This window comes from Lynx canadensis, chromosome F1, assembly GCF_007474595.2.
Source record: "Lynx canadensis isolate LIC74 chromosome F1, mLynCan4.pri.v2, whole genome shotgun sequence".
NCBI lineage: Eukaryota > Metazoa > Chordata > Mammalia > Carnivora > Felidae > Lynx > Lynx canadensis.
The window spans coordinates 802,380-820,247 of NC_044319.2; the positions used below are offsets into that span (position 1 = coordinate 802,380).

Here is a 17,868-nt window from a genome sequence, read left to right on the forward strand (position 1 = left end):
AAACTGCATGCAACTAGTGAATTTAAAAAACAGACAAATTAAATTAGGAAGTGATAATTCACTTTTTAAAGAACTTTCTATGCGTTTCCTTTATAATGAGAGTTCCCCCAATGTATTTAAAGCATAATTCTATTTATAGGGGTCCAATTTCAATCCAATCTATTTTTTTAATGTTTACTTATTTTTTTTCTTTTTTCTTTAAATGTTTTTTTTTTTAACGTTTATTTATTTTTGAGACAGAGAGAGACAGAGCATGAACGGGGAAGGGTCAGAGAGAGGGAGCCACAGAATCCGAAACAGGCTCCAGGCTCTGAGCTGTCAGCACAGAGCCCGACGCGGGGCTCGAACTCACGGACCACGAGATCATGACCTGAACCGCGAGATCATGACCTGAGCCGAAGTCGGCCGCTTAACCAACTGAGCCACCCAGGCGCCCCAATGTCTACTTATTTTTGAGAGAGAGAGAGAGAGCACACGCGAGCGAGCAGGGGAGTGGCAGAGAGAGACGGAGAGAGACAATCCCAAGCAGACCCTGTGCTGTCAGTGCAGAGCCCGCCTCGGGGCCAATTCCATGAACTGGGAGATCATGACCCGAGCCAAGTCAGACGCTTAACCAGGTGCCCCCCAAGCCAACATATTAACAAAGTATCAAATTTTACTAAAACAGGGTAGAAAATAAATTTCAGACCAATCTGTAATTGGTTCTATGGAGAGCAATACGCCAGGCAAAGTGAAATTATAATCTGTTAGGGGAGATGTAACAAACATCATAAATTTGTAAATGTATCAGAAACATTTTGGCATAAAGCATTCACTGATGCCACCGTGCCCTGGAGGTGGGGCGGGGTGGGGCAGAAAGAAAGAAAGAACTACAAAGGATTTCACAATCTGCAACAAGATAGGTGCCCACAATGGGGAAAGTGGGCCAAGTCGGCCAGGCCAACCACCACCCCCTCCCGTTAATCTCCTTGCTTTAGTTGACCCCCTTTTCCAAAGCCTGTTTACTCACTTAGCTTTTCCTGCAGTTTCCGCATCTACTACGCAATAGTTAGATTCCAAACCAGAGCTGCAAAACAAAGAACATACTGGAGACTTTTGAGACCCAGAACTAAGATCAGAAAGCTTCAAAAATTTGTCATTTATGCACCCTTATCTTTGTTATAGGATGAGGATACAAAAGTATGGAAATATTAAGTGCTAACCTTAAAAATAGGAGTCATTTACTTTACCAGTGAAAGTAACTGATTGTTACTACCAGTAAAGTAACTGACTGTTGTTATTTGGGAATAACAGAGAATTGCGGTTGGGGACAGGCCCGCTTTGGAAAAAACCATAGGCAGGTCCAACAGAGAGGAGAGGAACGTTATTTTATGGACAAGAAGGAGGAAGTTGGGAGGGGTTGTTGTTGTTGTTTTTTTATAAATTTTTTTTTAACATTTATTTATTTTTGAGAGAGAGAGAGAGCATGAACAGGGGAGGGTCAGAGAAAGAGGGAGCCACAGAATCCGAAACAGGCTCCAGGCTCCGAGCTGTCAGCACAGAGCCCGACGCGGGGCTCGAACCCACGGACCGCGAGATCATGACCTGAGTCGGACGCTTAACCGACTGAGCCACCCAGGCACCCCTGGGAGGGGTTGTTTTGAACCAAAGTCCACTGGAGAAGCAGTGGGGTTGAGGGTGATGGTGGTTTCTCAGTGGCTGAGCTGTGGCGGGGGCCGGGGGGGGTGTCTCTTCTCGGAGGAGATGCCCACACATCTTCCCCATGGGGCCTGGAATTCAGGATGCTTTCCTGTTGGGTCTGTAATTGACAGTTCTTCCTGTGATTGACCTTGAGCGGTACAGCTCCCCCTTCCAGCCTCCCCTTCTGCATCCAGAATCAGCTTTAGGCATGTTTCCCTTTATTAATTTCCACACACACACACACAACCTTTACATTTTTTTTTATTTTGAAATAATTGCAAGATGGTACAAGGAACTCTTGTAAACTCTTCATCCAGATTCGCCACTTGTTAACATTTATGGTATTTGCTTTGTTAATCTCCTCTATCTATTGAACCATTTGAGAGCAAGTTGAGATATGGCCCTCTACCCCTAAAACTGCAATGTGTATTTCCTAAGAAGAACATTTTCTTACGAGATCACAACTATCCAAATCAAAAAATGAAATATGATTACATTATCTTAATACATAGCCCATATTCAAATTTTGCCAACTGTCACAATAATGTTCTTTAGAGCTATTTTTCCTAATCCAGGATCACCCGTTAATTTAGTTATTTTCTCTCCTTAGTCCCTTTTAATCTGGCACAAATCCTTAGTCTTTGTCTTTCATGACAATACTGTTTTTACAGAGCACTGATCAATTATCCAGATTTGCCTACCTCAAATAAAGGTTATGCCTTTTTTTTCTTTTTTGCAGGAATGTTATGTTGTGTCACATCCTCAGGAGGTACATGATGTCCATTCCTCCCGTAACTCCTGATATTAATACTGATGATTTGGATACGGTAGTGGCCACCAAATTTCTCTGTTGTAAACTTCTTTTTATCTTTGCGATGAACATGTAACTTGTGGGCAATTATTTTGAGACTACCTAAATATTAGATTCCACATCACACCTTTACTTTCTCAGCTTAGTATTTTTTTGATGATTCCCACCTAAATCAACTTAAAATGTTTATTTATTTATTTTCAGAGACAGAGAGCAAGAGAGTGAGTCCCAAGCAGCCTCCGCCAACCCAGGGCTCCATCCCACCACCCTGAGACCATGACCTGAGTCAGAGGCTTAACGGATTGAGCCACTCAAGGCCCCCTAAATCAAGTTTTTAATTGAGATATAATTCATATATTCTAAAAATCACTTTAACATTTCAGGGTACTCACAAGGTTGTGCCTCCTCTATCTCAGACTCTGAAGCGCCTTCATCCCCGGCCCCACAGGACGCATCTTCCTCCCCTCTGCCCCCCAAGTCCCCGCTCCTCCGTCCCCCGCTCCTTCTTCCTCACCCCAGCAGGACCCTGGCCGCAGCAGGAAGCAGCTCCCTCCCCCGCATCCCCCCCCAGCCCTGCACACATCTCCCCCAGCCCATTACCCAGCAGGACGGCCCCGCACCCCACCATCACCCAGCAGCACCCCGGCCTTGCACCCCGCCATCACCCAGCAGCACCCCGGCCCCGCACCCTTCATCACCCAGCAGTAACCCGGCCCCGCACCCCCAGTCACCCAACAGGCCGGCCCTGCACCCGCCATCACCTAGCAGCATCCCGGCCCCACACCCCCCATCACCCAGCAGGACGGCCCCGTACCCGCCATCACCCAGCAGCACCTTGGCCCCGCACCCCCCCATCACCCAGCAGCACCCCGGCCCCGCACCCCGCCATCACCCAACAGCACCCCGGCCCCGCACCCCCCATCACCCAGCAGTACCCCGGCCCCACAGCCCCCATCACCCAACAGGACGGCCCCGCACCCGCCGTCACCCAGCAGCACCCCGGCCCCGCAACCCGCCCCCCCATCACCCAGCAGGACGGCCCCGCGCCCCCCCACATCACCCAGCAGCACCCCAGCCCCACAGCAGGAAGCAGCTCCCTCTCCTGCATCCCCTCCCGCTTCCCCCTTCCCCGCCCCCTCCGCGCCACGGCCTAGGCTGCGGACTTCCAGAAGAGTGTTGTCCCTTGGACCTGGTTTCGGTCATTTAGCTTGATGTCGTCAAGGTTCTTCCACTTGCTTGTTGCAATCAGTACCTCGCTCCTGTTACCTGCCTAAACGAATCACTCCTGGGTCCGCGGAAACCACGACTCTGAGCCGCGTCCCACCTGCACTCAGGCGACACTGTGGCCACCGTCCCGCGTCAGGGGGCGCGCCAAGAAACGCGCTCCGGCGGACAGCACTTCAACCGGCCGGGCTCCCTCGCGCTCCGGCCCTGGGCGGCTTCGGGTCGCCTTCCCGGGGCGGACACGGCCCGACCCCGCCTCCCCGCCGCGAAGACCTGCGACCTCAGCCGCGACCTCCGCGGCTCCCTCCGCGCGTCCCCGCGCAGGCTCCGCCCCTCCGGCGCCCCGCCCCGCCCCGCGCCCAGGCGGAAGTGACGCACCGGAAGCGCCCCTGGGCCCCTTGCAGTGGGGGGAAGGCATCAAACCCCCAAGATGGCGGCGGCGTCGGAGGAGCGGATGGCCGAGGAAGGAGGCGGCGGCCACGGCGACGGCGGCCCCTGTGCGGCCGCCGGCTCTGCCCAGCGCCTGCCGCCCCCGCCCCCGGCCCCGGCCCCGCAGCCGGGCTCCCAGGCGCCCCCGGCCCCGCCGCTGGCTCCCGACCAGCTGCCTCAGAACAACACGCTGGTGGCGCTGCCCATCGTAGCCATCGAGAACATCCTCAGCTTTATGTCCTACGACGAAATTAGCCAGCTCCGCCTGGTGAGGCCCCCGCGGGACCCCCGCCGCCCCCTCCGCCGGCCGCGGTCTGGGGAGGGGGCGGAGAGGCGAGCGCGTCCCCGGGGAGGGAGGCGCAGCCGGCTCCGGGACGCGGAGTCCGGGCGCCGGTCAGCGGGGTCGCCCCCCCTTCCTGCCGCGGGGTCGGGACGGCGGGGCCCGGGAAGCGGGGCGGGAGTTGGGCGTCCCGCCGCCGCCGCGCCCGAGCGCCGACCTCGCGGCTCCGGTCGCCGCCTTTTGTGCCCCACCTTCCAGCCCCCCGGCCGGGCCGCGCCAGGTTCGGCTCGTCCGTGGGGGTCACGCACTGTGCCCCCCTCCGCCCCCTAGGTTTCCCTGCTGGTCAGGCCTCCCCCACCCCGGTGGGCGCCCGGAGGGGCGGGAACGCGACCCGGCACCCCCCTCCTCCGGCTGGCCGGTGACGAAGCCCGGCTGGGCCTCGCCCCGACCCTCCCCACCCCCGGGCCGCGCCGGGTCTCCCGGCCGTTTCCTAACTAGTGACCCCGGGCCCCCGGCCGCCGGCTCTGGGGGACGCCGTGCCCCCTCCCCCCCGGAGCCGCGGAGCCGCGGAGGTTCCGCGATCTGTGCCGTCAGGACCCTTCCGCGCGCCGAGCTTCGGCCGAGGGCTTGACGAACGGCTCAGTTGAGGGAGAGGTTGTGCTTCCTGTCGGTGGGTCTCCAAGTGGGAAGGAGGTTGAAGGAGGTGGACATTTTGAAGGGACTGCAGACCGGTTCTGTGTCGAAGCGAAATCCGGGCTCGGGGTGGCTTCTGAGAGGACAAAGACGGACTTCTGGATGCGCTGTGCGCGGCAGCTTCCCGTCGACCGGCCGCGTTCACACCTGCAGCTCCCGCTTGGCCATGACCGCGCTGTGGGAGGGAGACCAGACTTCTCAAAGGAAAGTGGACGAATTTTGATTCAGACCGACGGCCGGTGTTCTTTCTCGCCAACCCGGGCTGCAGGGCGGAGAATTCTTCCGCTGGAAAGTGCTGTTTCAAAACTGGTTGTCCCCGAGTTCCCAGAGCATGGCACCCTGGAAGTCCCTGTGGAATCTCCAGCATTCCCTCGGGTTGGTAAAGCATGGTGTCCGATCAGGCTTCCTGCCGTCCTGTCTTGTGTCTGCGGGTCGAGCCTCTGAGCCAGACAATGGCTCTGTAGAGCTTGGCGCGGTCACACTTCTGTAGGTGTGGAGGACACTGGGTTCCTTTCTCAGTCGTTCACTTTTTTAGAAATTAAAAGCATTTTTAAAGGGGAGGGGACTAGCTTCTTACGGGACAGAGTTAAAATGCATCCCAGTTTATTGATAAATGACATCTTTCCAGTGAAATACTGAGCTGCATTCTTAAGCAGTCACCTGTCCCAAGCTTTTAAGGATACCATTTGTGGTCTCAAACAAGGATTTTTCATAGGGAGTCCCTTACCATCCCCTGCCCCACCATCACCCCCCACCCCCACCCCAAAAGGTTCTGCAGCCAATTTTATGTCTCAAAGAGGGGTGCTTTTTCCCTCTGGTTTAGTAATGAGGAAATTCCTTTGTTTACTTAAGATCAGTAGATGATTCTTAGATTAAGTGGATAATCTTTTGTGGGGATTTGGAAATGTCTTTGGTTTCAGAGTCATTGGTTTGGTGTCCTAAGGCACAATTCAGGTAGCATTATAAAAGAAAGATGTTCTTTCTTGCCACTAGATGTCAGCATTAATTTAGTTGTGGTCTTTATGAAATTGGCAGTCTAGAAGCTGTGTGTCGGGTGCAGGGGGTGCCTGACGTGCCCTTTCTAGCCAAGTGGCCGTTTGTACCTAAAGAACTGTTTGCCAGAAACTCCAGGAACTTCAGTGTGGGTGCTGTTATCTGGAGCATCAGTTTCTTAGCTTCTTTCATTTCTAAGTGTGTGGGGTTTGTTTGTTTGTTTGTTTGTTTGTTTCATGGAATTAAGGCTGGATATGCTTTGAAGAGAGCGATATTAATTAAGAACAGAATTAGCTTCCGTAAAGCTAAATGTCAACTACCCAGCGGTTGATGTTGGGATATTTGGGGTTTTTCTTCCTTCCCAGGTTACTTGCCTTACTAGGACCTCAGCTGTAACTGTTAGCACCTAAATTAGGGAACAGGCACAAAAGATTCGCTCTCAAAAGGTTGAAATTGCTAAAATAACATTCTCGAATTCTCTGTGCACTTTGGTTGGTGTAGTCTTTGCTTCCTGTGGCCACGAATAATTTAAATTTGACTCCGCAGTCTGGCTACTTCCAAGGGATTGTGCAAATAGCCTGTTGAATTGTTGGGGCTTCCCTGCCATTGACTGTTACTCCAAAAATATGCCCAGAGCCTGGAAATCCTGGTTACACAGAAATAGTTCTTTAAATATTTAACTCTTCCAACATACTTAAAATTATTTGGCCAAATAGAACTTTTGAAATGACAAAACTTGTACTTTGAGTTGTTTTTCCAGTAGATCAGACAGATTTGTGCTGATGCAGCTTTAGACGGTCACCTAGGCCCCCTTGACAAGTTTGAGAGTTTTTGAAACGAGTAGCAAAGGTTAAGAAGTGAGTTCCTGCCCTGTTAGGGAGCATGTCTAAGCCAGGCTTGAGCGCAGAGCTCCGACTGGTGAGCACGGTGTTCTCACTCACTGAATCATGAATGTGGCAGGCATTTTCAAAGATGTTTTAGCGAGATCCTAGGAGTTTTTTCCTGTGTGGTTTGAGCGTAGCTCTTGTAAATTTAATGGAATCCTATTAGCGGTTCAGGTCATAAGTATGACTAAAGGTTAAATTCAGAAGGCTTGCTCGTTATCTAGAAGGACATTTTTCGGTAGGTAACCAAATGCAGACATACTTTATCTCAAGGTATTGCCTTAGACACTCTAGCTACTTAAATCTGTTCCCCGTTTATAGTTCCTTTTCCAGCTTGTGTTCAAATATGCTAGAAAAGTGTAGTCACAGAGAAGGTTGATTGGTACAAATACAAAGGAAAATGAGAAACGGTTATTCTTTATTTTTTAATAGCCAAGCTGTTTTCCTCATCTCTGTTGTTCTGTAACATTTTTTTTTTTTTTTTAATTCCGGGACAGCTTTACACTCTTAAAAGTTATTGAGAACCTAAGAGCTTACCTTAGAAAATTCTAGAAGACACAGGAACACAGGAATAGACAGTACATACTTCATCAGCTGTCAAAAAAATGTTATCACGTGTCCTGTTGCCTCTGGAAAAGTCCACCATATGTTATAAAAGAACGAGAGTAAAAGCGGCAAGTTACATCTTGGTATTAGGAAAATAGTTTGTCCTCACAGACTCTGAAAAGGATCTTGGTGATCCCAGGGGTCCCTAGAGCACACTTGGAGAACCACTGCTCTTTGTTGCGGTGTTACAGAGAATATATTCTTTGTATTGCTGATTTGTGGCTCCCCCCCTCCCCATTTCATCATTAGGTTATTTTTATTACCAGGTACTTAAGTACAGGTACATGATTATAACATGTGGGGGACAATTCATTATTCCTGAAGATTCTAGTCTGAAAGAGGGTTTCAGTCAGTAAGCCTGCTCGCAGGATCATGAAAACAGAAGGAGCATACTTACAAGGCGGCAGATAACAAGTGCAAAGATGATAAATACAAGAATGTTGAGGTTATTCAGGAGAGGCTTCCTCAAGATGAGTTTTTGTCCAGTTAGTAACAGTGAAAGAACGTTCCTGGCGGAAACAAAAATGACATACAGTGTGACGAAGTGCTTGGAGCAGGGTGACTAATCAGAGCAGCAAGAGGATTGTGTGGCGTGTCATATGACCTACGGCAATGGTCAGACTTCCCCTCCCTTTGCCCTTTTTCATGTCACAGACCAGCCAGATTTAAGAAGCTGTTTTGAGAAGCTCCAGTGTGGACAACTTTTGGGGGGGCGGGGGCAGGTGAAGACATCAGGAAACAACCCGCACCCCTTCGTGTCATCATTTCCTGACTGGGGCCAGAGGCACCTGCGCGCCCCGCATGCAGGGTGTGCGGGTTCTCGCGGGGTGGGAGAAGGTGCTAGCTTCAAAGGATGGCCTGTGCGTACGATCCAATCTCTTGACATTTGAGACTAGGAGCAAAAGATCACCTTTGCAAGAGGTTTCTCCCGGGCACCTCCTTCCAGCGTCTTGCACGAAGGTTGATTGAAACCAGCATCGTCGAGCTGTTGGGTTTCCCAGATACCCCGGTCCGCAAGCACACCTCTTCTGTCCGCAGCCGCTCCTGCCTGTCTTCGGGGTACACCGTCCTGTTAGCACCTCGGGAAAGCCTCTGGGATTCTTGCCTGAACTTGACCCCCTCCTGTTCCTCGGAGTTCCCCCTACAACACCGCTGCTCTTGCGTGTTGTGTTGGAATTGTCTCCGGAAGGGCCGGTCGGGCACTGAATTTAGGCTCCTTATACCCTTTCATCAGGGATCCTTCATAGTCTGTGATTCTGTATCGGTATTCAGTATTTGTTGAATAAATGAAATGGTTTTCTCTCTCTCTCTCTCTCTTTTTTAAGTTTTTTACTTACTTTGAGAGAGAGGGAGGGAGAGAATCCCAAGCAGGCTCTGCACTGTCAGCAAAGGGCCCAATGCGGGGCTCGGCCTCACAGACCGTGAGATCATGACCTGGGCCAAAACCAAGAGCCAGACGCTTAACCAGCTGAGCCATGCAGGCGCCCCTGAATCGTTCTAAAAAGCACTTCGCTGCCCTGTGTGACGAACACAACATAAGTGTTGTTGTGAGGGGAATGTATTTTCTGTACAAATTATAGCAGAGCTGAAACGTGAGCCGCTTTGTATTTACCTCCAACAGACAAGATGAGAAAATGTTTTAATTTAGGAGCATTTTAAGAAGCTTGAGTGAAAAATTGTCTTTTTTTTTTTTTAACGTTTATTTATTTTTTAAAGAGAGAGAGTGCGTAAGCAGGGGAGGGCAGAGAGGGAGGGAGACGCAGAATCCGAAGCAGGCTCCAGGCTCCGAGCTGTCCGCACAGAGCCCGATGCGGGGCTCGAACCCACGAACTGTGAGATCATGACCTGAGCAAAAGCCGGACACTTAACCCGCTGAGCCCCCCAGGCGCCCAGAAAAATACTCTTAATGATAACAAACATTGATAAGATGATATGAAGCTAGTGTATAGTCAGTGAGTAGCTGTCTGCAGGAGAACAAGAGACAGAGCAAGACAGAGTGAGCGGCAGAAGGGCAGAGAGGGAGGGAGAGACAGAATCCCAAGCAGGCTCTGCGCTGTCAGCACAGAACCCGACGCGGGGCTCGATCCCACAAACCTCGAGGTCATGACCTGAGCCAAAATCAACAATTGATTGCTGAACTGACTGAGCCACCCAGGCGCCCCAGAAAAGCTTTTCTCTTTGGCTTTTAGGAGGCATTATAGAAATCCTGGGAACAGGCTTTTCTTCCTAATTGTTTTGCTCAGTCTAATAGTAAATTTATATTTTCTTTCCAAGTGAACATCTACGGGGGATACCCAAAAAATGTAAAAGTTGTGATTCTAGTACATAATTAACTCTGTGTCTCTTTATATGGTATTGTATATTAGATAGTCCATACCATGGAAGCACAATTTTTAAGTGATTTGTTACCCATCATTAACTTTTTGCCACATTTGCTTTATCTCTTTCAGTTGTCTGATCATTCTCTCCCTCTCTAAATCTACACACAGATTATTTATTTCACTAAACCATTTGAAAGTAAAATGCAAATAAAATGACATTTTTGTCCTTTTTGTAATCACACTATTATCACTTTCCGGGGATTTAAAATTACATTTTACATTTTAATTTCTCAATTGTCCCCAAAATGTCCCTATAGTGTTTTTTTTGTTTTTTGTTTTTTTTGGTGGATGATAAGTGCTTTGAATCTAATAAAACATTTGTCTCTTTAGAACATTCTCCCTACTTTTTTCATTCTTCCACGCAGTTGGCATTTTGAAGAATCAGGACAGATGGCTTATAAAATGTTTTACAGTGCAGATTTGTCTCATTGTTTTCTGGTTTTTGAACTTTGGAAGAATTCTAGAAAGATTTTGGTCTAGCGCCATCTCTCTAACTTCAGCACTGTGGGGAGAACACCCACCGATGTCCTTGAGACCTCATGTTGCCTGCTCAAGAAGTCCTACTTGAGGCCGCTGCTGACAGTCCCTGCCGCAGGACAGTGTTAGTGAGACCGCAATCAGTTGAGAGTAATTAGGGTGATTATTTCCATCTCTATGCTGCCGATTGCTAAATTTAAGAAGATACTAATTAGAAGCCTGAATTCTTAATTTTCCTTTTGCCACTGAATGGTGTGGTGACTTTGTGCAAATTACATAATTTCTTAATGTCTCCATGTCCTCACCGAAGGTTCTGGTGTCTTAAGTTCCTTCCAGTTTGAGGGTTATTAGTAAGCAGCCTAATCTTTGGTAATAGCTTCTGGATTCATTGGAGAAAAACATCAAGTATTCAGTTCACTTGAGAATGTAGACCATGAAATAAGTACATGAAAAATGTGGTTCCATTACAATATTTCCTTGATTCTAAGATACAGCTTCAGGTTTTAACATTTTTGAAATCAGAATGTGTCTTGATCAACTTATATGTAGATTTGTGTAGCAGTGCTATGTCCCCCCCCCCCCCGAAGAGCTTTTGTTAAATTGGTAGCATCTTAAAGTCTCTATAACATCTTAAACAAAATCAAAGAAGTCCACCATTTTATATTCCAAGGCATTCTAAGACATCTGAAGAAGAAATGCTGCCAGTTATAATTCTAGGACCATTTCCAATGTCAAATGTTAAAATATGCAAAAATGTGCATCTTAGAATCAGCCAAGATTTTGATATTAAGATTAGGTTTAACAGGGAAATTGTGGGTCGCACACATTGATGGCGTACGTGTCTTGCATCGTCAAGGACCGTGGTGGCACGACATGTCAGAAAAGATTTCTAAACAGAGTAAAGAAAAATTTTCATTACTACTTATGTTAGAAAATGATGAAAAAGATAAACGTGGCATTTTAAATCTTGAAGTACTTAACAAGGAAAAACCACATCTGTTCTCTCAAAGCGGGACAGCAAGAGGGACCCAAACCAAATGTCCCCATTAGAGGCTGATATTCCATCAGCTCCCTTCTATATCGATAGTGTAGTTTTGGCTGATCTATAAATGTCATGGTAGTTTTTGACAGAGTCATCATCTTTGTATATTAGACTTCAGAATTGTATTTTCCTGTCTTGGGCAAATGGCTGAATTGCTAGGATTTTTCTTTTGTTTTAATAAACCGGGGAAATAAATACTCTTCCCTTTAGCTTTGGGAAATTCTTAAACTACCCATATGTATAAAGCTATATTTTAAATGAGATAATTTTGCATTGCAAGCTAGCATACATAATCAGGTATCGCAGGGGAAATTAGCGTACAGTTGACCTTTGAACAACGCAAGGGTTAGGGGCACCAGCCACGATGCATTTGAAAATCCACGTAGAACTTTTGACCACCCCCCCCCCCCTCCAGAAGCTCAACTACTAATAGCTTACTGCTGATCAGGAGCGTCACCGGTGACATAAGCAGTCCATTAACACGTGTTTCAGGTGCTGCACATATCATATGCCTTATTCTTAGGATAAAGGAAGCTAGAGAAAAGAAATTATTTACAGTTAAATAATCCTTAAAAAAAATCGTAAGGAAGAGAACATACATTTACAGAGCTGTACTGAATTTATCCACAAAAAGAAAAAAGGAAAATGCACGTATAGGTGGCCCCGTGCACTTCAAATCTGTGTTGTTCGGGGCCCAACTGTTCAGAGGCCACTTTGTTTCTTTCTGAATTCTCCACAAAGATATATGATCCGTTGTATCTTTGTTTTTGTGCTACTGGTCAGTCCATGCTTATCGAACATCCAGGAAAGAAAGAATACCACTTTAAAGGCTGATCTTTTCCTACAGTATTGACTAATGCTTAAAATATTTTTGACTTCAGCTTTTTTGGTGCTGTTCCAATTTGTCTGTCTTTGTGACTTCCTGTTTTCTCTTTTTACCAGCTTTTTTTTTTTTTCAAGTTTATTTATTTTGATAGGAACACCCTGGAGGGGAAGAGGGAGGAAGGGGGAGAGAGAGAGAGAGAGAGAAAGAGAGAGAGAGAGAGAGAATATGAATGAATCCCAAGCAGGCTCCACACTGTCAGCATGGAGCCCAATGCGGGCTTAAACTCACAAACCATGAGATCATGACCCGAGCCGAAACCAAGAGGCGAGACGCTCAACCAATTGAGCTACCCAGATGCCCCATCTTTTTACCAGCTTTTAACATTAAATATTACTTGAGGGGCACCTGGGTGGCTCAGTCCGTTAAGCATCTGACTTCTGCCCAGGTCATGATCTCCCGGTTTGTGAGTTCATTCCCTGTGTTGGGATCTCTGCTGTCAGAGCAGAGCCCACTTCGTAGCCTCTGTCCCCTTCTCTCTCTCTGCCCCTCCCCTGCTCATGCTCTCTCTCTCAAAAATAAAATAAACACTTTTTTAAAATGTTGAGACTCTGTATATAAGCCTTTATTTCCTTATCTTCCATTTCTTCCTTTGGGGGTTCATCTTCATGGATTTTCTGGACCCACATCTTTGGTCCTAATAGTATAGCTGCTTACAGAAAATGACCATTCTCCATACGAGATCTTTCCCAAAATGGGCAGTCTTTTTAAAGTTCTTTCTCGTTACTGATTTCTCTGCTCCAAGTATTTCACTCACTCAGCTTTGCCTGCACATCTGCTCTGTCGTCACTATTTGCTCGGTGGCGTAGTCACTCCAGACCCTGTGCCTTCGCACGGGCCACACCTCTATCTTAGGCCCTTTGTCCTCTTGAATGGAGCACTGGTTCTTCAGGTTCAGTCCTGGGATCCCAAAGCGGTTCCCAAGACCCTTTGAAGGAGTCTGTAAGATCTAAAATATTTTCATTATACTACTAAGCTGTTCTTGCCCATTTTTTCACTCGCCTTCTTTCACAAGCGGACAGAGCTTTCCAGTAGCTGTTGCGACATTAGATGATGTCAGCAAACCGAGAGTTCATGAAATGTATCCTTGTATATTATGTTTTCTAGGATTTTCCAAGGTAATATCTCAGTAGATTGAATACAGAAGCAGATATGATATTTTACATCCTCTAAAGCCACATATCAAAGAGATTTGCAAAAATGGAACTCACTAGATACTTTTAGAAGAGTTATTTTTCCTTTAAAAGTTATTTATGTTGGGGCACCTGGCTCGCTCAGTCGGGGGAGCATGGGACTCTTGATCTCGGGATCGTGAGTTCAAGCCCCACGTTGGGTGTAGAGATTACAAAAAATAAACGTTAAAAGTTATCTTGATACATATTGTTTTTATTACTGTCATTTTCTTTAATAGACATTGAAGGTATGTTGACAGTTGGTTTATTTTAGTTAGAAACAGATCCCTCCAGGGCAGCTGGGTGGCTCAGTGGGTCAAGCATTAGACTTCAGCTCAGGTCATGATCTTGTGGTTTGTGAGTTCGAGCCCCACATCAGGTGAGCATGAGCCCCGCTTCTCTCTTCCTTCTCTCTATGCCCTTCGCTCACTTGTGCCCTCTTTCTACCAAAAAGGAAGGGGGGGGGGTAGAATCCCACCATATTTTAAAATACCATTTATTAAGAATTACTCAGTACTTAAAATTTGCTGTTCTTGCTTTCAAATTGAAAAGCAGTGTTTCTTAACACCTTTCATCTGGCGTGTTGTGAATTAGGAAGCCCATAGTATTTAGTACTAGAGCAGTAAAGCCTTCATTGTCCAGGTTGCCAGAATTTGTGTGTCTGTGTTCTCAGGGGAAAACAGACACCAAGGATTTCATCAGCATTTCCGTTTCAACAAGGGAAACGTTTGTGCAAGCGTTTGTGCTTGGGCACCACGAGAGATGGGAAGAAGCACATGACAAGCCCACCTGCTTGACTTGGCCTTGGTACAGATTTACCTGTGTCGTGCACTCTCAGTGTCCACACTATGCAGTGAGAGCTGGTGTTCAAGTTGATGGCGCCGAGTCACTGCCAAATTCTTAGGGATCGAAGAAGAAATGGATTTTGTGTAGCAGGTTTTGTTAGGATAACAAAGGTGCCGGGATGTCGCAGAAATCTAGCATCTATGGAACAAAGTTTTCAAATTAGTACTAAGTTCAAAGTTTATTTAATGTAATCTTTACATAGTACTTTAGAGTTTACCAAGTGATTTTAGCGTCTATTGTTTCATTTAATCCTAATGATCTCCCTGGGAGTTAGATGCTGCCCACCTTTTACACACGGTAGCTGACTTGCTCAAGAATGTGTAGAAGTCAGGCTCCACTTTAGATGTTCTGACTATGATTTTGTGCTTTTACTCTATAAAAAGCACAGTATTTCTCAAAGATTCAAAATATTCAGGATTCTGCTACATATCTTAAAATATGTCATGGAGACTATGGTAGTCTCGCAGAGACTAACTCTCTGTAGTTAACCCTGACTGGTAGAAATAAATAAGAATTCTCATTCTGATTATAGGTGATATAAACTTTATGAGAGGTTGGACTTAAGTTTGAATACACATTTTTAGCTAAAGGAGAATTTTCTTTTTTCAAACTTGGAAAAACCTTTTGAGAGGCGCCTGGGTGGCTCGGTCAGTTCAGTATCCAGCCTCGGCTCAAGTCATGATCTCACATCTTGTGGGTTCGAGCCCCTCGTCGGGCTCTGTGCTGACAGCTCGGAGCCTGGAGCCTGCTCCCGATTCTGTGCCTCCCTCTCTCTCTCCCCCTTGCCCCGCTTGCGCGCGCTCTCAAAAACTTAAAAAAAAAAAAAAGTTTAAAAACCTTTTGAATACGTTGATCTTCATGACTATAGTTCTGACCATAGTGGTGGGGATACATTCAGAACATTCAACAAATAGCTAAAGGTGAAATATTCCTTGTCTACACTAATATTAATTTCTTAACGTAACGTTGCAAGAGTTAGAAACTATGCGGCATTCGCCCGTATATACTGATTCAAAGATTCAGACGGCAAACGAGGGGGCAGCATCAGCACAGAGCACTTGCAGCTGACAGGAGTCTAGGTTAATTGTTATTTATTTGGTTTTTACTTTTTAAAATTCTTTCTCCTTCTTCCTTCCTGTAGGTTTGTAAAAGAATGGACTTGGTCTGCCAGAGAATGTTGAATCAGGGATTTCTAAAAGTGGAGAGATACCACAATCTATGTCAGAAACAAGTTAAAGCACAACTTCCAAGGTACGCTGTGGCTAGTGACGGCAGTAACTTACAAGTGGGGGTTTTTGTTTGTTTCTTGGTTGTTTATGTTTTTGGAATTTATGTCATCTCTACACCCAACATGGGGCTCAAACGCATGATCCTGTGATCAGGAGTCACAGCTAGGCACTCCTGTTTATTTGGGGTTTTGTTTTTTAATCTGGGTAAGTTGACGTGTTACACAGTTTCCAGATTTTTGTAGGGAAGGGTACCCAGATCACAGTAAGTGATTTTGACCCTCGTTTGTCCACCATTTCTGTTCAACATTTTGTTGGGGGTTGTAGCCAGGGCCGTTAGGCCAGAAGATGAAATAAGAGGCGTCCAGGTTGGAAGGGAAGAATTGATAACTCTCTTTTCATAGGTGACGTGATCTGACACGTATGTGATCGCGTACATAAGGAGTCCACTAATGGTTAGAGCTAATAAACACGTTCAGCAGGGCCACAAGATGTGAGATCGGTACACAAAAAGGAGTTGTGTAGTTGTACGTACTAGCAATAGATGATCCAAAAACCAAAGTAAAACCGTTCCAGGGTGCAGGGATGGACAGAGTGGATGAACAGGAGTGGGGGATACAGGCTTCTGGTTACGGAATGAGTAAGTCATGGGGATGAAAAGCACAGCACAGGGACTCTAGTCAAGGGTACTGTCATGGCGCTGTGTGGTGCCAGACGGCAGCTCCACTTGCCACGAGCGTGGCATAAGGTACAGAGACGTTGAATCACCACACTGTGCGCCTGAAGTGAATGTAGCACTGTGTGTCAGCTAGACTCAGAAAGGGGGGTGGCTCCCGGCGGGCTCAGTTGGTAGAACATGTGACTCTCGGTCTTGGGGTTGAGTTCCAGCCCCACATCGGGCGAGAGCTCACTTTAAAGAAAGGACCAATCCCAGGGGCACCTGGGTGACTCAGTCGGTTAAGCATCCAACTCTGGCTCATGTCATGATCTTGCGGTTTGTGGGTTTGAGCCCCCCGTTGGGCTCTGTGCTGACAGCTCGGAGCCTGGGTCCTGCTTCGGATTCTGGGTCTCCCTCTCTCTTTCTCTGCCCCTCCCCCTCTCGTGCTCTGTCTCTGTCTCTCTCAAATATATTTTAAAAAAGGCAGTTCCATTTACAGTACCATCAAAAAGCATAAGATGTATGTAATGACTGTAACAAAAGATGACTTGTCCCCTGAAAACCAGAAGACATTGGTAAAGGGGATTTGAAGAGACTTGAAAGAGACATTTCACGGTCACAGATGGGAAGACTTCATACTGTGAAGACAGCAGTTCTCCCCAAGCTGGTCTGCACATTCGCTGCAAGTCCTGTCAAAATCCAAGTTGTCTTGTTTTGCAGAAAATGACCGGTTCGTCTTGCAATTCTTACTCTGAATAACCAAAGCAATCTTGAAAAGGAGGAACAAAGTTGGTAGAGTGCTAGTATCAAAACTGACTGCAAAGCCACAGTAATCGAACCAGTGTGTTGCCGACATAAAGACAGACATATGGACCAACGGAGCAGAACTGAGAGTATGGAAAATAGATCCTGATACGTTTACTCCGTTGATTTTCAACAAGGACGCAAGACCACTCAGTGGGGAAAGTGATGTTTTCCACAGATGACGCTGGGACACTTGGGTGTCTGTGCGCCAAGGAATGAACTTGGACCCCTTCCCCACACCATCTACGAAAATGAAGTCCAAATAGATTACAGATCTAAGTGTGAGCGTCAGGGCTGGACGATAAACCCTTAGATGGAAACAGAGTCCTGACCTCCATAAACTTAGATTAGGCAGTGGTTTCTTTGCTAGGACACCAAAAGCACAAGTAACAGAAGAAAAAAGTCTGGACTTCATCAAAATTTTAAACTGTGCTGCAAAGGACAACATCAAAAAGTGAAAAAACCACCCACACAAGGGGAGAAAATATTTGCAGCTCATACATCTGATGAGGGACTTGTGTCCAGATTGTGCAAGGAACTCTTAGAGCTCAACAAGAAACATAATTGAGTTAATCCACTGACAAATAACCCAATTTAAATGTGGGCAAAGGGCTTTAGTAGGTATTTCTCCGGAGACGATAAACTGAAGGCCGGCACACACGTACGGGGGCTCAGCATCATCGGTCAGCAGGGCATTGCCCAGCGGAGTGCTGACATACCACTGAACACCCACTGGGACGGCTGAAACAAAAAAGACAAAACGTCTTGGGAAGGATGTG

General features: G+C 47.0%; 1 protein-coding gene across 2 annotated transcripts in view; it reads left to right on the forward strand.

The window, feature by feature from the left end:
* The first annotated feature begins 4,145 nt into the window (after positions 1–4,145).
* The window catches only part of FBXO28 (F-box protein 28), a 30,057-nt gene continuing 16,334 nt past the window's right edge, over positions 4,146–17,868 (forward strand). Inside the window, exons 1-2 of one of the 2 annotated variants that reach the window (XM_030303202.1) lie at positions 4,146–4,412; positions 15,543–15,652. In XM_030303202.1, the coding sequence (XP_030159062.1) occupies positions 4,146–4,412; positions 15,543–15,652 (377 nt within the window). Of the gene's footprint in view, positions 4,413–4,776; positions 5,493–15,542; positions 15,653–17,868 lie in introns of those variants that run through there. The other variant, XM_030303201.2, reaches the window with a different exon arrangement.